At 44.1% G+C, this 22,346-nt stretch overlaps 1 protein-coding gene across 2 annotated transcripts in view; it reads left to right on the top strand.

Annotated features, from left to right (window-relative positions):
• ADAM22 (ADAM metallopeptidase domain 22) overlaps nt 1–22,346 on the top strand; it is a 1,243,161-nt gene that overhangs the window by 577,264 nt on the left and 643,551 nt on the right. For both annotated transcript variants that reach the window (XM_078663588.1, XM_078663589.1), the window contains one exon: nt 18,291–18,373. In XM_078663588.1, coding sequence (XP_078519714.1) covers nt 18,291–18,373 — 83 coding nt within the window. The remainder of the gene's footprint in view (nt 1–18,290; nt 18,374–22,346) is intronic.

Here is a 22,346-nt window from a genome sequence, read left to right as displayed (position 1 = left end):
GGCATGTGATTAAAATTAATAATAAAGGAGGGACTAACGCTTAGCTAAGCGGTTCAAAGGTTAACTAGGACGTGGTGGCCATCTTGGAGTGGAGAATGAAAGGTGGTGAAGTGGTAGTGGTGGTGATATAAGTGAAAATCAAGACTTAAAAACAATATACATTCAAAATATCAAGGGGGGAAACAGATGATCACATTTGAGAAAATATTTTCTATCCAAGGACAGAGACAGAACATTTCTTTGGCACAGTCATTTTTCTTTGATACATTGAATTTTAACCAGGCATATTGTGGGGATGTTTGCACTTTCAGTTAGGGGAGGGTTGTCCAATCCTCAAGGTGTTTGAGGCCCATACGGATACTGTTAGTCCTTAGTATCTAATAGAGCTCCTCCTTGTTAAGTAGTTGTGACACATCCGCACCACGTGGTGGTGGTTTGATCTGTGTAATAATTGTCCAAGTCAAGTCTCTTTCATTGTGTGCCTTTTCCACAAAATGTTCCACCACAGGGGCGTTTTCCGTGTTGCATTTTATTCTGCTCCGGTGTTGCCCAATGCGAAGCTTTATTTTCTGAGTGGTTTGACCTATATATATTTTCATGCATGGGCAAAAGATCGCATACACCACATTTGATGAATTACAATTGGTAAAATGTTTTCTTTCAAACTTGATTGAGCCAAATGAGAAGGTTTTACCTCCAATAGTTGAATCACAGGCTACCCAGTTGCCACATTTCATGTGGCCAGTAAGTGCGGGTAGTCCCCATACATCATTTAGCGTAACTTTGGATGTAGGTTGTGGGAGGGATGCTCGTTCCAGATGATCTTTGATATTTTTGGCCCGTTTGAAAGCAAACATTGGGCGTTCTAATTGTAGTTTCCCTGCATTCAGTACTGGCCAGTGTTTCAGTATGCTTTTCCTTATAGAGTTTGAAGCTGGTGAGAAGGTAGTCACACATATGAGTCTGTCTTGGTTCTTTTTAGGCTTGGGTTCTAGCAAGACCTCACGGGGGCAGTACCAAGCTCTTTAAAGAGAGCGGCGTACCAATTTTTTCGGGTACCCTCTGTTTCTGAGTTTATCACTGAGAATTTTAGCCTCCTTAAAATAATCTTCCTTAAAGTAACAATTCCTTCGGATACGTAGGAACTGGGAGTAAGGGAGGGAGTCTCTCAGGGCACAGGGATGATGGCTGTCGTAAGTTAACAGAGTATTACGCTCAGTGGGTTTACGATGGAGACTAGTGGTCAGACGGCCATCTGTGTGCTTAATTTCCAGATCAAGGAATGGTATTGAGTCTTTACTCATGGAGAGCGTGTATTTCAACCCTCCACTGTTGTTGTTAAGCCAGTGTAGAAGGTGGGTGAGAGTGTCTGTAGAGTCACTCCATAGTAGGAAGGTATCATCTATGTATCGTTTCCACAGTACTATGCCACTGTGGAAAGGATTAGAGGAGTTCAGGATACATGATGTTTCTATGTGGTCCATGTATAGAATGGCCAGGTTGGGAGCAAAAATAGCTCCCATGGAAGTCCCACGTACCTGGCCATAAAATACTCCCTCAAAAAGAAAAAAATTCTTAGTTAGACAGATTTCCAGTAGTTGCAAAATGAATAGTGAGGGGACATTATGTGGGCGTGGTCGTGTATTCAGAACTTTTTCAATCACCCGAAGAGACTCTACTTGAGGGATGTTAGTATATAATGACTCCACATCCAGCGTGCACATGGTGCTGGATGTGGGGTCAAATGGATAGTCCTCAATCATATTTATCATGGACATGCTATCTTTTATGTAGCATTGGGTGTCCGGGACAAATTGTTTGATGAAGAAGTCAATGTAATGTCCGAGGGGCTCTAGCATGGAGCCACACCCCGAGACAATTGGGCGACCAGGTGGACTGTCGGAATTTTTGTGAATTTTGGGGAGGCAGTAGATCACCGGTATTCTGGGGGCTTTTATGTTAAGGAATTTATGTTCCTTTTTCGATAGATATCCTGATTCAAGTGCCTCGTTGGTGACACCAAGAATCATCTTTTGTATTTCCTCTGTCGGGTTGCGTGGAAATTTGCAGTAATGTTCCGTGTTTTTGAGCTGGCGGAAGATTTCGTTCCGATAGTTGTCCAGTTCTTGAATCACAATTCCACCACCCTTGTCAGCTGGTTTAATGACAAGGGATGGATTGTTTTTAAGAGATGCAAGGGCGTTTTTTTCAATGACAGAGATGTTATATGGAACAAATAATTTCTATTTTTCCATAGTAATTAAATCATTCAAAACCAATTTCTCGAAGGTGGGAATTTCAGGTGGAATCATTCCTCCAGTGGGGGAAAAATTTCGAGGGTGGTTTGAAGGGGGTGTTGGCGTATTTCAAGGGTGATGGGTTCAGAAGAAAGAAACTGTGAAGTCTGATTTTTCTGAAGAATCTCAGGAGCTCGGTTTGGGTATCAAGATCATTCGGGCGAATGGTGGGAACGAATGAGAGCCCTTTGTTGAGCAGTGACACTTCCCCACTGGACAGTGTATGCTGGGTAAGATTGAAATTAGGGAGAAGTGCATTGGGGTGCTCAGTTATATAACTGAGACTGATGGGTTCATTGATTACAATCGGTAATGTTGCCGACAGGTAAAGCGTTCGCCTGGAGGGTTTGGCCATCTCTGTGGTTGTTTTCCTCTCCCGACTCCTAGAGGTTAGGGCTGGCCTCTGCCTCGGCCTAAAATATTCCTGTGGGAAGGGCCTGGCCTATCACTCTGGTCAGAGTGTTCAGATGAATCTGCCGAGCTATCAGAGAATCCTACAAAATTTTGGCGTTGGTTGAACCGGCCCCAGGGTCTCTGGTTTTGTGGTCCACTATAGGGGCGGTTGGTGTAATAGTCTTTACTGAGGTAAGGATATGTTCTCTCTTGGGAGAAACTTTTGATATCTTTTTTAACTTTTATAGTCTTTTTATTGAGTTCGAATTTATGGAAGTCCTCAATAGTCTTCTGTATTTGTTCAAGAAGTTTTTGGGCCTCAGTGTTAGTGTTTTTATCCTTGAGTTGTTTTTCAAGTTCGCGTATTTCAGTGAGTACCTTTTGTAGCTTTTCTGTGGCAATATCAATATCACCATCCAGTGCCGGGAGCATGTAGTACTGATATAACTAAAACCGTTGAGGTATTTCGGATTGTCTGTGAAGACACCCGAAATATTGCGAACTTGGAGGCCAACTGGGATGGTATTAGCCTTTAGATAATCTGTCAAGAGTTTTATCATCAGAGTCAGTCTTATTTCTTTTTTTCTTATTTTTTCCAGTTCTTCAACCAGTGAGGTACTGGGTTCATTTAGGGTATCTACTGAGTCTGTCAGAAGGGATGGGCCTTCTAGGATTTTGTTAATGTAATCAAGGGTGTAAAGAGGAGGGCGGTCAGACATGCCTAGCCTAGACAACAAAGAACACACAAGTATAAGTGAAGGGGGGAGGAGGGAAGAGGGAACACAGGGGTGGTGCTGGGGAACCCCCTTGAGAGAGGGGTGAGGATTTTATGTAACCGGCATGGTGACATGGTGACATATGAAGGTATTATCACAGCAGATCCTAACCAGGCCACCTTCTCCATAGGTCCAACTCGATCCACTTCTCTTGACCTGTACTACCTCCCCGCCTAAGGATCTGTCTTGGTAATACCCTTCTCCTCTATTATCACTGCGCCGTTTACACAAACTTTCTCACTGTAGAGATAATTGTCCACGCCTTAAGGACTAGCCTTGATATTAACTTTCTCCCCGAATGCCACCGCGCCGTTCACACAATACTGCTCACTGTATAGACAATTGTATACCTGGTTAGGATCTGCTGTGATAATACCTTCATATGTCACCATGCCTGTTACATAAAACTGCTCCCTGTATAGACAACCCTGTATCCAACACTGTTTAGTCATCATTAATGCAGCAGTCACTCTGGACCCTCTCACTTCTATTCTGGATACTGTCTCGCACTGCGCCGTATGCAACGTTTTCTTTTTTTAATCGCCCCTTCTCTGAACTGGTTCCCATTTGGAACTCGGACTTTTTAATTCCAACACCATTTCGCACTGCGACATCAATTCCCCTTTTTTTTTCGCCGTCTGCGCCGAACTCACTGCACCGATGTTTAAATGCACAGTTTGACATTGTTGCTCCAGCACTAAGCATGCCAGCAAAGAACGGTCCTTGATGTGCGAATAGTAAAATGCACCACCGTGTGTTTTTTGTTTTAAACATGCCTGGCCACGTAATTACATTGTGTTTTTTTCCCTTCTCTCCCTCATTTTTTTCCCACTAATGTCATTTGTATGTAGCATGAAAGGCAATTGTTTATAATTCCAAGACAAACATGATTTATATATTTGTCCTGAAGATGATGCCATTTATCTTGTTTTTCGGCATTGAAACGTCGTCGACACAATAGGATCATATGTACTGAATATGCTTGTGAATACTATGTACAATGGTCACTCAAACTACAATCAAGTCTGTTCACTGATTAAAAGTATACAGTCCGATTTGCTCGTTCTTGCCTATACTTGTTGTTTTGTCTTGTTCACTGTGGGTCACGGGCTGTGCCCCCTTGACATTACTTTCTGATTGTGCGCATCGCAAAATAAATTACTGTCCGGCTGGACAAAGGACATAAATACTATTCCAGTTTGTGTCTATTCTTACCCTGATCACCCAAACTACTAGAATCCACTGTTTTTTGTAATAAGCTAAACGCCCAAGGTCCCTAGTGTACTACCTTCGGGTTTCCTTGTTTCCTATAACTCTATGAGTTTAAATCCAAGCACGGCCAACTCAGTCTTTCATCCTTCTGAGGCTGAAAATCTGAGCACCATTTAACTCTGTAATATTGACACCTTTTGCGGAACATAATGTCAAAATTGTGGCTGTAAATGCTGCAGAAAAAGATAGTTATGGCCATATTATCCACCAGAAGAAGCAAATGAAACTCTACGGATTAAATAAAATTAATACTAATTGGCACAATTACACAATAATAACCATTTAAGGGCAGGGGTAGGAATTTTCATTATCGAAGGTGAAAAGATAGCTAACAACTAAAGTAATAGCAGGTTGGTTCAGTAGAAACTATTTGTAGCTGTTTTTACTGCTAATCCAGATGTTTAGCTGGTCCAGGAGCTATTGATAGTAAGACAGCAAGAGTCTCAACCACTGCATGGGACCAGGACTGCCCTTTTATATGTTACAAATAACATTTAATGCTTGTTGAAAAAGGGCCACGTAGTCATGGTAATGTCGTTGGGACCGTCTCCAGCAAGGGGCATAGTTGTTATCCGCAGTCCTGGGAGACGGTTTACATACTGTTTTATTGTATGCTGACGATTTACTATTGTACCTAAGGGACCTGCATAATATCCCTGTTACCATAACGGACACGCTTCAGGAGCTTGAGACAGTGTCGGGTCTCTGGGTGAATTGGGCAAAGTCAGGCCTGTATCCATTCCGTGAGGACACAGCGAAACCAATGTACCCATGAACAACTCTTCTGTCCGATGGTACGCAGCTACGTTTTGGTATCTATGCATCTTCATATACCTGCTGTCAGAGCCCAGATTAAATTCTGGAAGTCACTCCCTCTGAATGTGATGGGCATAATCACACTGACCAAGATGACGATACTATCAAAACTATTGTACTATTTGTCCGCAGTAGCAACAAGGCTTCTAATCAACGCTCAAGTCTTCTTAGGCAGAAAACTCAAATGGATTAGTTTCTCAATATACAAACTCAGGTAGAAAATGCAACAAACACATATTCTACTTTCGAATCTGTTGAAACACGTATCCTGCCTAATTATATGAAATGCAAAAGTCGTTGTCATATGGGAATTCGTGAACACTAGACTAAACTACGGGAATTCTCTATATCTATGCTTTATAATTTCAATAGTTTTTTTATTCATTTGGAAGCAGTGGCGGCTGGCTGGTACCGAGGGTGGTAATGCGGGGCACAAAAAAAGATAATTAAAATAGACTTACCTTGGTGAGTTGCGGTGCAAAGTCCTCCTCCCTCAGGTGTCTTCACAAGAAGCTCTGACGCAGGAAACTGGATGACCCAATCCTGGTGCCGCTTTCACAGCATGAAAGCAGCCCCAACATTGGATAGAGTGGGCTCTCCCAGCACTCATAAGTGCCCAGGAGGTCTGAGCGTTCTCTAACCCACTTGTCTAAGACAGCTACGTTAGAGAACTTTAAAATGCACATGTCTGTTTGGTCAGCCCAAGAGAGCCAGCCAATAAGACATGCACATTTTTGATACATAGCTCTCTGCTGCTGCCACTCAGCAATGCTGGCCCCATCCCATCCTGACACTTAGATCAGGATGGGTAGCTGAAAAATAAAACGGTAACACATTAACTTTATTATCGTTTTATTTTTCAGCTTTTGGGCTTGTGTGGCAATGCTCCTCCGCTCAAGTGAGGAGCTGCCCTTGTTTGGACGAGAATCACGGAGACAAGCAAGCATAAAGTTTCACAGAATTGCAAACAGAAGCACATAACATTAGTATCCAGTGATTATTTTATCTATATAAGTAAATGAATACTGTTAGTATAAGATAACAGGTCGATACTTGTGTGTCAAATACTGGTGTTAGTTATATCTCTGCATAGATTGATTAAGTTATATCATCTACTTAATCTATCTTTATTACACAGCATATATGAAAAAGATATGTGTCTCTCTTGTTACCCTTGAGCTAGAGATATGAACAGTGCATCCCACTTTCGATTAGATTTGGTTAAACATAAAAGCATTGAAGGGAGATAAAGCAGGAGCTTAGAGAGGGTCTTGGGGGTGAAGGGAGCTCTGTGTCTGTTGTTAATAAAAAGGGTCTGGGAGGGCAAGGGGGCTCTGTGTCTGTTGTTCATGAAAAAGGTCTGGGAGGGCAAGGGGGCTCTGTGTCTATTGTTAATGAAAAGGGTCTGTGAGGGTAAGGGAGCTCTGTGTCTATTGTTAATGAAAAGGGTCTGGGAGGGCAAGGGGGCTCTGTGTCTATTGTTAATGAAAAGGGTCTGAGAGGGTAAGGGAGCCCTGTGTCTATTGTTAATGAAAAGGGTCTGTGAGGGTAAGGGTCTGGGAGGGCAAGGGGGCTCTGTGTCTGTTGTTCATGAAAAGGGTCTGAGAGGGTAAGGGAGCCCTGTGTCTATTGTTAATGAAAAGGGCCTGGGAGGGCAAGGGAGCTCTGTGTCTGTTATTAATGAAAAGGGTCTGGGAGGGCAAGGGGGCTCTGTGTCTATTGTTAATGAAAAGGGTCTGTGAGGGCAAGGGAGCTCGGTGTCTATTGTTAATGAAAAGGGTCTGTGAGGGTAAGGGAGCTCTGTGTCTATTGTTAATGAAAAGGGTCTGGGAGGGCAAGGGGGCTCTGTGTCTATTGTTAATGAAAAGGGTCTGTGAGGGTAAGGGTCTGGGAGGGCAAGGGGGCTCTGTGTCTATTGTTAATGAAAAGGGTCTGTGAGGGTAAGGGAGCTCTGTGTCTATTGTTAATGAAAAGGGCCTGGGAGGGCAAGGGAGCTCTGTGTCTGTTATTAATGAAAAGGGTCTGGGAGGGCAAGGGGGCTCTGTGTCTATTGTTAATGAAAAGGGTCTGGGAGGGCAAGGGGGCTCTGTGTCTATTGTTAATGAAAAGGGTCTGAGAGGGTAAGGGAGCCCTGTGTCTATTGTTAATGAAAAGGGCCTGGGAGGGCAAGGGAGCTCTGTGTCTGTTATTAATGAAAAGGGTCTGGGAGGGCAAGGGGGCTCTGTGTCTATTGTTAATGAAAAGGGTCTGTGAGGGCAAGGGAGCTCGGTGTCTATTGTTAATGAAAAGGGTCTGTGAGGGTAAGGGAGCTCTGTGTCTATTGTTAATGAAAAGGGTCTGGGAGGGCAAGGGGGCTCTGTGTCTATTGTTAATGAAAAGGGTCTGTGAGGGTAAGGGTCTGGGAGGGCAAGGGGGCTCTGTGTCTATTGTTAATGAAAAGGGTCTGTGAGGGTAAGGGAGCTCTGTGTCTATTGTTAATGAAAAGGGCCTGGGAGGGCAAGGGAGCTCTGTGTCTGTTATTAATGAAAAGGGTCTGGGAGGGCAAGGGGGCTCTGTGTCTATTGTTAATTAAAAGGGTCTGGGAGGGCAAGGGGGCTCTGTGTCTATTGTTAATGAAAAGGGTCTGAGAGGGTAAGGGAGCTCTGTGTCTATTGTTAATGAAAAGGGCCTGGGAGGGCAAGGGAGCTCTGTGTCTGTTATTAATGAAAAGGGTCTGGGAGGGCAAGGGGGCTCTGTGTCTATTGTTAATGAAAAGGGTCTGGGAGGGCAAGGGGGCTCTGTGTCTATTGTTAATGAAAAGGGTCTGAGAGGGTAAGGGAGCCCTGTGTCTATTGTTAATGAAAAGGGCCTGGGAGGGCAAGGGAGCTCTGTGTCTGTTATTAATGAAAAGGGTCTGGGAGGGCAAGGGGGCTCTGTGTCTATTGTTAATGAAAAGGGTCTGTGAGGGCAAGGGAGCTCGGTGTCTATTGTTAATGAAAAGGGTCTGTGAGGGTAAGGGAGCTCTGTGTCTATTGTTAATGAAAAGGGTCTGGGAGGGCAAGGGGGCTCTGTGTCTATTGTTAATGAAAAGGGTCTGTGAGGGTAAGGGAGCTCTGTGTCTATTGTTAATGAAAAGGGCCTGGGAGGGCAAGGGAGCTCTGTGTCTGTTATTAATGAAAAGGGTCTGGGAGGGCAAGGGGGCTCTGTGTCTATTGTTAATGAAAAGGGTCTGGGAGGGCAAGGGGGCTCTGTGTCTATTGTTAATGAAAAGGGTCTGAGAGGGTAAGGGAGCTCTGTGTCTATTGTTAATGAAAAGGGCCTGGGAGGGCAAGGGAGCTCTGTGTCTGTTATTAATGAAAAGGGTCTGGGAGGGCAAGGGGGCTCTGTGTCTATTGTTAATGAAAAGGGTCTGTGAGGGCAAGGGAGCTCGGTGTCTATTGTTCATGAAAAGGGTCTGAGAAGGCAAGGGAGCTCGGTATCTATTGTTAATGAAAAGGGTCTGGGAGGGCAAGGGAGCTCTGTGTCTATTCTTCATGAAAAGAGTCTGTGAGGGCAAGGGAGCTCGGTGTCTATTGTTCATGAAAATGGTCTAGGAGTGCAAGGCAGCTCTGCGTCTATTGTTGATGAAAAGGGCCTGGGAGGGCAAGGGAGCTCTGTGTCTGTTGTTCATGAAAAGGGTCTGTGAGGGTAAGGGAGCTGTGTGTCTGTTGTTAATGAAAAGGGTCTGTGAGGGTAAGGGAGCTCTGTGTCTATTGTTAATGAAAAGGGTCTGTGAGGGCAAGGGAGCTATGTGTCTGTTGTTAATGAAAAGGGTCTGGGAGGGCAAGGGAGCTCGGTGTCTATTGTTCATGAAAATGGTCTAGGAGTGCAAGGGAGCTCTGTGTCTATTGTTGATGAAAAGGGCCTCGTAGGGCAAGGGAGCTCTGTGTCTGTTGTCCATGAAAAGGGTCTGTTAGGGCAAGGGAGCTCTGTGTCTATTGTTAATGAAAATAGTTTGAGAGGCAAGGGAGCTCGGTGTCTTGTGTTCCTGAAAAGACTGCTCTATAAATCCAGGTGGTTCATTACACCCTGGTTAGTGGCTGCAGAACTTGTATTGCAGGATCATGTCCCCAACGCTACTAGCTCCAAGTGGAGCCCAGCATGTATTCCAATTCTTATATTTCATACACAAGTGCATATTTGAATATGCCTATTATTCCTCTGCAAGAAAGAACTCTAAGGTGCTGCAGCAGAGTCGTTCTAAACTCGGTTACCAAGGACAGTGAATCAGAACCTCTGCACCAAGAAAGAGCGCTTGTGCAATGTATTGTCCTATTCATTGAGCCTCAAAAGCTTATTTTCAAAATGTAAATCTGCATAAAACATTTCCTTTTTTACCAAATATTTTAGTAGGCATTGCCTAGAAACATCAATTCACAAATGCATTCATGAGTACAGGGAGTAGTATCACAGGACTACTCTTTTACGTACTCTTACATGTCTTTGTGAATCAGTCCTGAAGCATTCAGCTACCTACTAGTAAAAGTGCAAACAGGACATAGTCCTTCTATTTGTACTAATTGTTTATAAATATTCCCAGAACTTCCATATTTTATTCTCATTATAGATTTTTAGTGGGCCATTCTCAAAAGGAAATTGGTGATAAGTCATTGTACTCAGTGTGGATATGTGCCTTGTAGCATGAGGAATGCTCTTCTGCTGCCACAAAGGGAGTTCTTTGAGCTCTATTATTACTGTGTATTCAAATGCAAATCTCATTTTGCCTCTGATAGCGAAGACACCTTTTTGGATCTAGGTTTTAGGCCGCAGACCCTCTCGATAGGAGGAAAAACCTTCTTCATCAAGTCTCATGGGGTCTTGGACCCACTTCAAAGCCAAAGTCAATTCAATGCATCTTAGACCTCAGTGGTAAACTGAAGTGGTAAACACATTGGTCCTGGATTTTAAAGCAATTTGCATGTGTGCAAACGTATTTTTGTAATTCACAAACGTCATCTTTCCACACGTGTAAGTATTTACTCACAAATAGATGTCCACACAATTCTTCTGTAAATGGGGAATCAATGTTGGGAATGCACTGGAAGTCAGTAAACATCCACATTTGATGGTATTTACAAAATATTTGTATCCATTCCCAACCCTGGAAATGTTCAGATATTTATTCCTGTGAATGGCTGGACTAAATCCCTTCCCAGGATGAGATGTGGAAGATTACAGCCCCCAGTATTGTTGGGTACGTAGAAGAAAGGCTTTCTCCGCGGATAATCATATTTTATCTTTGGAGCTGAAAAAAAGGAAATGAAAAGAAAGAAAAAAAGCTAGCAAGTGCATTTGTACTAGCACAGTTTCTCTTGCAAGTGAAAATACACCTGTTTTCATATTTTCACCTGAAAGGAATTCACAAAACATGTCTAGTATCACACATACAAAGCAGTGACTGCTGCAGGTTTCCTGGCGAAACCTGCTAAATATTGTGAATTCCAAACATAATTTCAAACAGATGTAAATCTGCACCCTTGCAAGGTAATAACCCTAGGGGTGCTAATTTACAACTCATATTGACAACGAAGCCCATTATGTTCCAGCAATAGCGTCGATGCCTTTCATAAGTGTAGATTTCTACTGGATAAACATTTCCAACAGATGTTTGGAAATTGTGTTTTCTAAAAACAATATGGTAACTGGCAGAGATGTTAAATTCTACAATCTGTATTCATGACTTGCAGCTCAGTAGTGTATGGAAGCTTCCTGGAACACATCACCATCAATTATGTCAACGTTGCATTGGATCTGCAGTTTTTCTGTCCTGGTGTTCTAAAGGTCTGTGTCAGGTTGTTTTGTGAAAGGGTGTCTTACAGCGCACCTGGGATTGATTCAGTCTACTCAGCAGCTATGATGCTTCCTTCTTAAGGTGGCAGCACATTGCAGGTGGTCCTGAGCCCTCAAAAACAAATGACTGCACACTAAGCAAGTTTGAGCATCCTACTGGTGGGAATTGGAAAGCCAGAGCAGCTGCTGCTGCAAGCAGGATATTTTCCTGACTTGCACCTATTCGCTTTTTTATAACAATATTTTATTATGAAATCATAACAAGGAAACTGCATTTATTATACATGTTCTCAGCACCAAAGGTCAAACAATGCAGCATCTCAACAACTGTCGTTTTGCAGCCATCTTTGCAGTTCAAGCAGCAATATATTGACACAATTTATTGCATTGCATGTGTACACTCATCATGAATTTGTGTCCCCAATATTTCAAGGTGGCTTATCATCATTATCATTTCACAATATTTATATCAGGTTTTTCCAGTCTACTATGTCATTGACAAGCTTGACATCTTCTCTGATTTGCGATAGTCAATTGTTTCCCGCTAAATGCCTTCCTTTAGCCATTCTGGGAGATTTGGTAGTCCAGTGTCTGTCCAATGACTTGACATCCTTCTCCTAACCACCCCCTTTACTATTCAATTCAATAAAACTTTATTTCGGTTTTTGTTCAAAACCATAAAAGTACATATACAATAATGCTAGCAATTCATAATACTTTTTGTTAAAAACACATAACATGACAAAGTGCAAAGGTGCAAGGATATAATTTCTTCATTACATAAAGACCAGAAGATTGGAAGAATTCATTGCGTAAGGCCCATTACAGATCCATACATTTTCTATATTTAACAGTTAATTTTAAAAATTCAGTAACTTGGAGAATACTATCATTGTGCAAAAGTTGTAAATACATCAAGGCTGGTCATGATCTGAGTAAAATTAAGCTTTTTTAAAAGAGTCACCAGATTGCGCTTACGGGGGTATTCATAAAAACTACATAAAAATATAAAATGCAGCATGTCCTGCGGAGACTTTCCGTCGCAGCCGCAGGGAGCTGCAGTCTTATTAAAATGAGCAGTTCTTGGCCTAATAAGCAAATGATGAAAAAGATTCAACCTGAACCTAGTTAATAAAAAATTTTCATGAGAGGTCAACATAACATATTTTCTGACACTCGGCTTCTGGAGCTCTATGCCTTCCCTCTGGGTCTTCCTCTCCATAAGGAAGGCCCGTTTCGTTGCCTCCAGGTCCCCCTTGACAATATGACTGGGATTTTCAAACAATTTGGGACGCCCCAGTCTAGAGAAACTGGATTTCAGATATTTCATCCATGGGATAGCCAGTGCCTTGTCCTGAGACAAACAGTCCATCACAATCAGGTGTGATAATGGGATGTCAGGATTCAACCACAGTTTTGCCCAACAGGTCAGTGGGCGTAGGGAGAAGGTGTCACATATATATTGTGTCCCCAATTCTTCATGAACTGCAAGATTGGACGTACCTGAGGGGACGCACAGGAGACGCTTCATAAAAGAATTTTCAACAATCTGCAGCTGCTCACCACCGACATACCCCCATATTTCACTACCATATGTAGCTGTGGCCACTGATTTGGCATTATAAAGTTGCAGCATGGCGCCAGTAGGTTTTTTCCCCAATTTCGAAGCAAAGTTAAAGATAGAGGCGTTCACCCTGACCAGTTCTCCTTTCTTTTTAAGGAGATGCGGGCCCCAGTTTAATTTAGTATCAAAAAGGACCCCAAGGTAGGAGAACGTTTTTGTTATGGGGATTACTGCTTCATCTATTTTAAATAGAAAATTTCTTCTGGGTTGTTGACCTACTTGCATGACAAATGATTTAGAATTATTAATTATTAGGTCTCTATCTGTCATGAAGGACTTAAAAGCATTTAAAAGAGCTTGAAGGCCCCTTTCAGTCCTGGATATTAATACTGCATCATCTGCATATAAAAGAACTGGAATACCCCGCCGACCGACTCTGGGACAGTCAGCCGACACCTCCTGTAAAACGCTGTCCAGATCATTGATATAATAATTAAAAAGGAAAGGAGCCAAGATACATCCTTGGCGGACTCCCTTTTTAATATCAAAATTGTTTGTCATGCTCAGGTCCTGAGAGTATCTAACATTAGCTCTGGTATTGCTGTGAAGATCTATAAGAAAATCAACAATACCACTGTCCACTCCCTTCACCCCCATGGACTGCCACAGCTTCCGCCTGTTCACACAGTCGAAAGCTGAGGACAGATCCATGAAGGCGAGGTGGATGGTGCCCCTATGAGCCACTGTGTACTTATTTAAAATTAAGAATAGGTTAAGGCATTCGGTTATTGTTGAGCGACCACTGCAGAAACCATACTGGGAGATGGACATGATATTATTTTCCACCACCCAACCTGAAAGTCTTTGCAGTAGTATCCTTCCTATTATCTTTACCATGGAGTCGATAAGCGAGATGGGTCTATAACAATGTGAACTGCATTTGTCCCCTTTTTTGAAGACCGGGACAATTGTAGAGACCCCCCAGGATTGTGGGCATCCACTTTGCACTGCGGCATTAAAAACAGACTGTAAGACAGGAGCCCAAAAGGAAGGCTCAGACTTAAATAAGTCCGGAGGAATCCCATCTGGTCCAGTTGCTTTCCCGGCTGTTAGTCCCATGAAATCCATCAAGAATTTCACCCCTGTCAATACTAATCTTCTTTCCATTAATGGCAGGTACCGGGCTAGAAGTTTCTTCCATAGGACTACAATAAAATTGCTCGAAATGCACTTCCCAGTCCCCCTTGGGTATGTGGCATTCAAGGCCATCACCGGTCTCCTGGTCAAGAAAAGGCTTTTTCATTACGGCCCAAAATCTAGAGCTACTCTTTAGAGTTATGGGGTCCAATATCTCGTTCCAGGCCTCTTCCCTTAGGAATTCCTTACATTTGGCTATAATAGATTTATATTCTTTCCGGCAAAGTTGTACAGTCTCCTGTGCTCTTGGTTTAGCTACTAAAGCCAGCCTGAGGTTACTTGCTGCTTTAGTGCAGTCATGATTAAACCACTTTGGGCCCACATTAGCCTGATTTTTAGCTGATGCCGACAGCAGCTTCGAGACCTTATCTGAGAGTGACTGAAACGCCCCGAGCACCTTTCTAGGCTGTGTGCCTTCCTGGGTACAGGTGTTAATTTCATCTGCACATATGACTTAGATGTCTTTATACAGCAGATCTGGGGTAATCTTGGACCATCTCAGTCTGCGTCTCCCATCAGTTGTGCTCAGTCTTCCCTGACTGGGGTTCGGCCCTTCCTTAGCTATCCAAGGTCCCAGTAATCGTACGGTAAGGGGGTTATGATCGCTAAATTGACTCTCCTCAATAAAAAAAGAATCCACAAAAGACTGCATAGATAATGAAATTAGCACATAGTCAATGAAAGTTCCCCTCCCATGGCCCTTAAAAATAGGTATCTCAAATCTGTTGGCGGGATCCATCAAGACCATGGTTGGTGTCACATACAGATCATTCAATAAATCATTGAAAAGCTCCCCCTCAATTGAGTGTTCTAAGTGTAAACCATTAGATAGTACACAGTTTAGATCTAGGATGTACTTAAATAAGGGGTCACCACAAGGGTGAACATTAAAGTCACCCATGATCATAAGGTTATGCAGGCTCTGTTTCATTGACATACTAATGAAGACATTCAAAGCAGATAAGTGACTAAAATCTGAGCATGAGTTAACTGAATTATAAACATTTACCAGACCAGCTAGACAATTTTCTCCATTTAAAATTAAACCAAGAATACCAGGGTTAGCAGATGATACTCTACGTACTTTACAAGTCAGTGCAACAGCAATATATGTAACCAACCCCCACTTAGGTCTTCCCCTGTTAGTTGCGATAGCTGGAACATAATATGCCTTATACCCTTCTAGAAAGTGATTACATTCAACAGACCAGGTCTCCTGTAAACAAATGATCAGATACTGTTTAATGTAAGTAATCCAATTACAATCCTGCATCTTGGCACCTAAGCCGGCAATGTTCCAAGAGATTACATTATTAGAGCTCCTCTTGCACAAGGTAGCTTCTGTGACTCCCAGGTCAATCGATCTTTCCCTTCCCTATTCTCCCGGGCCCTCAAGTCAATCGCAGGTCTCTAGGCCTGATAATGGTTCAAGTCTATTTTGGGTTGGGACACTAAACCCATTCCTAAAATGGTTGTTAAGATTGTTAAGTTGTAACCCGGGGGGCGGATAGCTGATGAGGGGTCTCACCCTTGAATTATCTCTTGTGCGCCAATTACCTCCCTGAATAGGTTGTGTCAGGCTTCTCCCAAAAGCGGGCCTGTAAATAAAGCCCAGTGGGAGCAATTCAATTTCAGTACCAGTCATTCGCTGATGACATTGTCCGTCGGATAGTAATTGGCCAGCAGTGGAAGGGTTATCAAAATTAACAATGATACAGTCCCCATTCCCATTTTTGTTTGTACTGCCAATCCAACTGACCCTACGTAGCATTAATATATTGTTTGCAACATTCATCCTCCCCAGGGTGTTTTGATTAAGCCAGTAGGTTGTTTTATTCCATAGTTGCTCGTATCTCTCTGACTCCCCGTATGGGAGAACAGGCGCATTCCCAAGTATGATCACGTATGGGGTCACCTCTGGGGGTAAATCAATGACTATGGGACGGCGGGTCGCACTGACTTTTTCGTCCGGTCTCGGTTGGAAATTGGGTAAGGGCATATCCTTCCTAGTACTTGACTGTTGTGAGGTAGAAACGGTCACATCAACAGGACCTGGAGGGCATGAGTTATTAATTGCTGGGGCAGTCGGATTGGTACTACTACTGGGTGTCTTGGGTTTCCTGCTAGTGGTAGAAGGAGGATTTGCTATATTAGTAGTGGGAGCTGTAACCGCTGTTTGCTTTCCATTCCCCATGGAAGTTTCCAGGAGCAAAAGCCTGGATTCTAACCCAGTGAGCTTCAGCATAATTGGTGCCAACAACGTTTGCATAATACCTTCTAGTTTCCCCCAGAACTCTCCCCCAACCAAATTACAAATCTGTGCTGTGCCGTCACATTGTACATTTCGGGTGACACCACTGTCGGCTTTTCCCCCGGTGCCATGAATTTCTGCTACCGTTATAACCTCACTACCTGTAGCTACGCTGCTCTGTTAAGGCACCCTGGTATTTTTTAGGGAGGTGGGTTTTTTCGAACAGTCCAAGACTGGCTTTTCTGTTTTACCTCTAGCCCTTAATCTAGATTTTACCGGGCTCGGGCCTGTTCAGATGTCCCATTAATTAGGCTATCATTTATTGAGGAAATGTCACTATCTGGCTGCATCACCGTTAGTTGGCCAGGTGGGGGGTTGTTAGTGACTCATTACTTAATAGAGCAGGGGAGGCTGTTACTCTTCCAAATAGAGGATCCATAGAGAGCCTGCGTTCAGTCAGGGAGATTTCTTTATTGACTGCTGACTCGGTCCTAGTCAACAAGGCATCTAGGGTCCCAATCATCCCGGTTGTACCGGTGTCTTTCTCTTTGCGTGGTGCCATATTAAACTCCTCAATCAAAGAAGCAAATAATTTGCCGTTTAAGTAAGCTTATACCACACAAGAAAAATAAATATAGAAACAAACACAGTAGTATTTACACCATGAGATGTAGTTTCCATAAATTCTTTGTGCCTTTAGGGACCTAACTGGTTAAAATACACTCAATGCCAATGTAAGTCAAGTTTTAGTATTGACAGGAAAACCGTCCAAGCGATCCCACTTAACAGATTGTCACTTAAGCAAGTTACAATTGTGCCTACTCACAGCGTTTCTTACAGTAAATGTTAGGGGGATGGCCCAGCCCAGCCTCTTCTGGCCCCTGATGGCCACAGATGGTCCCGCCCTTGTCCCGGGCTTAACCCGGCGCGACCCGCGCCCGATCCCGCGACGCGGGGTCTGTACTGCTTCTTATGCGCCTCCTGGCGCGAGAAATGCGGGTGGCGGCGGCTTCCGCCGCGGAGGAGTCTGGGGATTGTAGTTTCAAGATCCCCCTCCTCACAGCGGCCGTTGGGGATTGAAGCTGCGGCGGCGGGAGGGAGACAAGCAGGCAGCGGCTATGGCGGTCAGGGAGGGCAAAGTACAATGGCCCACAAGGTATGCCCCAGGAAAGAAATGTCGCCCACTCCACCGGGGCTGTACTGCTTCTTATGCGCCTCCTGACGCGAGAAATGCGGGTGGCGGCGGCTTCCGCCGCGGAGGAGTCTGGGGATTGTAGTTTCCAGGTCCCCCTCCTCACAGCGGCCGCTGGGGATTGAAGCTGTGGCGGCGGGAGGGAGACAAGCAGGCAGCGGCTACGGCGGACAGGGAGGGCAGAGTACAATGGCCCACAAGGTATGCCCCCAGGAAAGAAATATCGCCCGCTCCACCGGGGCTGTACTGCTTCTTATGCGCCTCCTGGCGCGAGAAATGCGGGTGGTGGCGGCCTCCGCCGCGGAGGAGTCTGGGGATTGTAGTTTCCAGGTCCCCCTCCTCACAGCGGCCGCTGGGGATTGAAGCTGCGGCGGCGGGAGGGAGACAAGCAGGCAGCGGCTATGGCGGTCAGGGAGGGCAGAGTACAATGGCCCACAAGGTATGCCCCCAGGAAAGAAATGTCGCCCCCTTCACTACTAATAATTCTCTCTTGTGCATCTTAGATTTGACCTTAAATGGGTTTATTCCCAACAGACATATCTTGGGTTTCTTCTCAATTTGTATTGCAGCTGTGCCCTCAGGAATTAACCATAGTTTAGCTACATATTGTTTTAGTTTTTCGAGTACTGCAATAAAGAAGATTGCCAACCATTTCAAGTAATCATTATCTAGGCCAAAAATTCCTGTTATGTGCTAAAATATTATTCTGTGCTTTTTGTTATAGGGTGGAGAGCATTGTTATTACCAGGGTCGTATCCGAGGAAACACAGAATCGTTTGTTGCATTATCGACATGCAATGGCCTTCAGTAAGTTTGTTTTCATTTCACTGTTTGCTTTTCTTTATGCATTAACAAAGACAACACATGAAAACCAGTATATAACTGTTAGCAGCAGGTTGTGTGAAAGTGTGGTAGAGGAACGGTCCAAGGGAAGCCACAGGTGATATATCAATTAAAATGGACTATGGAAAAAGGTAGCGAAAAATAATGCATTTACTTGAGCACTATTAGAAATTAGAGTTTGCTTTAAAATGTTAAAGGAATTCCAGGCAATATGAAATGTTCTCTTTTAAATCTGAAATGATGGTGATGTGAAAATCTCCATCGATATTTTCTGCTGTGGGATCATCAGCCCACAGAAAAACTCCTGTTGCTGTAGAATACCCCTGAAAAAAAGCTTCCGTCTTGCTTTTCCCTCGGATCATTCACTTGTGCTCACTCACGCACTACCTATTATAATTGTTATCACTTTTGCCATTATTATATCTTTCTAGTCCTTGCTTTCACCTTTACAGTTGTTGACTTTAAACCAAAGTAGAACATCAAGAATCCCCACCAGTGGCTTCTGCCAAGTATAACGGGTGGGGTGGGTGGTATAAGAAAATACATTTAAAAAATGACTTATCTTGCTCCCGGACCGTGGCCTCATCTCGCGTCGTCCTCTTCTGTTCCTGCTTGAAGCTGGAAGCAGGCAGGCTCCCTCGGCCAATCACAACGCTGCAATGCATGGTTTTGATTGGTCTGAGCACCATGGTTCGGTGCTCAGACAGGCAGTGGGAGCCTGTGCATATTCCTCAAAAGGCTATTCATTACAGCCTGGTGGGGAACATGAAAGTGCACATGACTGTTTGGCCGGGCCAAGACAGCCGGCCAAACAGTCAAGCCCAGTTATGTGCAGCACCACTACTCCCCTGGCTGGCTGTGACACAGCCAAGCCCCGCCCACCCCATAAACCGGAAAAATAAAAGGATAATAATGTATTGTTATTATCATTTTATTTTTATTTTATCCACTGTTTAAAATGCAGGGGGTGACGCTCCTCTGACTTAGCGTTGGCACCACCGCTGATCCCCACCTCACATTAGGATCTGATTTGTGATTGTATTGCTTGTGTACAAATGCTGTGTTGCTCAATGGGTAATTTGATGAAGAACTTGTCGCACAAATTGGCTTATAGACCCTCTGCAAAGGATAGGAGGCCATTCTTGTTTGGATTAATATTTTCATTATTTTTTCCCCTGGTAGGAAACATCAATCATAGACATCTGAGCAGGGTTTTCACACAGATCGATGATAATGAATCTATTTTACAAATACACTGACTTCGCAGAAGTCTTAACATTAGTGTGGCATTGGTGTTGAAATCATTTGTGTGGCACCTGGTCTTGAAGTCAACATCCAAAGAGCTTTTTTCAACATAGTGCTCGCTCAGCAAACTAAAATCACACAGCCTATACCACCCCAACCCTCTGCGCTGAACAGGAATGTAGGGGCATATTATCAAGCAGGGCGATAGGCAATTATCGCCGCTTTAGCGGCCGTTTTCGGCCGCTAAGCGGTGATAATTCTATCACCCTATTAGCAAGCTGTCGCCAACTGATGTTAGCGACAGCTTTTAGGCGATAGCAAAGCGGTTTGGGGACCGCTTTGCATGGCAGCGATGTTTATCGCTAATGACATGCAAAGTGGGTGTACCCAACCAGTTAGCGACTGAAAGCAGTCGCTAACGTCGCTATCGCCTATTAGCAAGGCAGGCATAGCGATGGAAATATTCGCGCTAAGCGTGAATATCTACAAATACTAACACCTGCCCAGATCAGTTCTTAGTCATGTTATCCAATGGGAGGTGGATAACATGGCTAAGAGCATTTTTGTCGCTAATGCGTGAATATCGCTGTATTCTCAGCGATATTCATGCATTTCGCCGCTAATCGCTGGATATTTTAGCACAATCGAGAAAAACGTTGCTAATAGCATGTTTTCTCCGCTAACATATCCAGCGATGGGTAGCGATACAAAAAAATGTGCTAAGCGCATTTTGCGATAAATATCGCCATTCCTTGGTAATATGTCCCCTGGTCTCACTTTAGTCAGTCGGTTAATCAAGAATCACTCATTCTACCTGGTAAACCTCAGAAGACATACCATGTGTTTATGAAGGAGCTGCATCATAATATGTTTGTTGAGGGGAACCCCAGATCCTCAGGCCGGTACCACAAACTTTTTTTCTGGTCTAGCATAGATTAGGAAAAGTGCACTTTGTGTGGGTGCCAGTGGTGTAACGAAATTTGAGGGGGCCCCCCTGCCAGGAACGTGGAGGGGCACCCTTTGTACTCAAGCAAGAGGTCTCCGGCTGGAGTACTGTGTTAAGGGGGGGCTCCCTGGGGCCCCCCTTAACCACAATGCGGGGGCTGCGGGGGCCTGTGTTACGCCCCTGGTGGGTGCTAATTCACAAAGATATCTTGTACAAATGTACAACGAGAGGTGTGTGAGCACTCACACAGGAGCATCTCATTGACTCACACAAGGGCATCTCATTGACTCACACAGGGGCATCTCATTGACTCACACAGGAGCATCTCATTGACACACAGAAGCATCTCATTGACTCACATAGGTGCATCTCATTGACTCACACAGGGTCATCTCATTGACTCACACAGGGGCATCTCATTCACTCACACAGGGGTATCTCATTGACTCACACAGGAGCATCTCATTGACTCACACAGGAGCATCTCATTGACTCACACAGGAGCATCTCATTGACTCACACAGGGGCATCTCATTCACTCACACAGGGTCATCTCATTGACTCACATAGGGGCATCTCATTGACTCACACAGGGGCATCTCATTGACTCAAGCATGGGCATCTCATTGACTCACGCAGGGGCATCTCATTGATTCACGCAGGGGCATCTCATTGGCTCACACAGGGGCACCTGACCCAGCACACCTTTTGAACGTGGGGTGAGCCTAGGAGTGCGGGAAGTGAAAATTGCACACACATTCTTATTTCATAGAAAGATGCACTTAAATCTGCATATACCCATCTCATATTCACCTGAAGTAGCACTGAATGAGCGCAGAGTTGCAATAGGGGAAGAAACAACCCCCCTTCCATACTGCAGACCCCATACTCTACCCTCAAAAAAGGCTTGAGCGGTGTAGAGGAGAATTACATTCCTGTCGCTTATTTAGGAAGAGAAAAGCAATTCTATTCATCTGTGGCCCATTAAGACCAGTGCATGTCAATGCTCCTCCATGATATGGGGGTCACAGCTGGGGACTGACGACCTAGCATGGCCCTTTGAACATAGACAAGCATCATTAACAGAGCAGTATTCTTTCTTATGCAGGGTGAGGTGGCCCAAAATTGCAACTGCAGCTTCAGTGCTCAGGTCTGGTCTGTTCACCGGCTACAGGATTATGAATGTGGACTTGTAGCAAAGGACAATCTGGCCATATATTTTTAACAAGTATTTTGCCCATCACAAATGTGAGTTTAAGTATCTTTTAACTGGGCCCCAAGTCTAATCAGCAAGCACTGGAAAGTTATCCTAACTCAGATTTTATGCGTTGCCTGTTTTAAATAAAAGCACCCTAACTATAATGTCCTCCATCACCTAGACACATGGACCCTCATTAAGTGTGAGACGTAAAAATCCCTGCTATTTCCCTCCCTCGCTTTAACATTACCGGGGGTCTCGGTAATATCAGGCAGGCAAGGAATGACGGGATTATGAGTTTCATGGAAATCAGATTGACTATGCCAATTTCCTTACGTTGTTCCCTGGTATTAAACCCAGAGACTTCACCCAATTAAAGCATATGAAACCTCAGGGTGAAATACACAGTTCCGTAGTGTTCCTGTTAAGCCCATGACTCGATGGTCCTAGTAACTAGCATTACCTGGCTCATCAGATATAGTGGGACACTTGTAATGAGGTTGTAGGAAGCAGACCTAGACAACTTATACTGTTACAATTGCGTCTAC

This window comes from Lissotriton helveticus, chromosome 10 (genome assembly GCF_964261635.1).
Source record: "Lissotriton helveticus chromosome 10, aLisHel1.1, whole genome shotgun sequence".
NCBI lineage: Eukaryota > Metazoa > Chordata > Amphibia > Caudata > Salamandridae > Lissotriton > Lissotriton helveticus.
The sequence above is the reverse complement of the archived record's forward strand: the minus strand, read 5'-3'. Positions and strand labels throughout refer to the sequence as shown.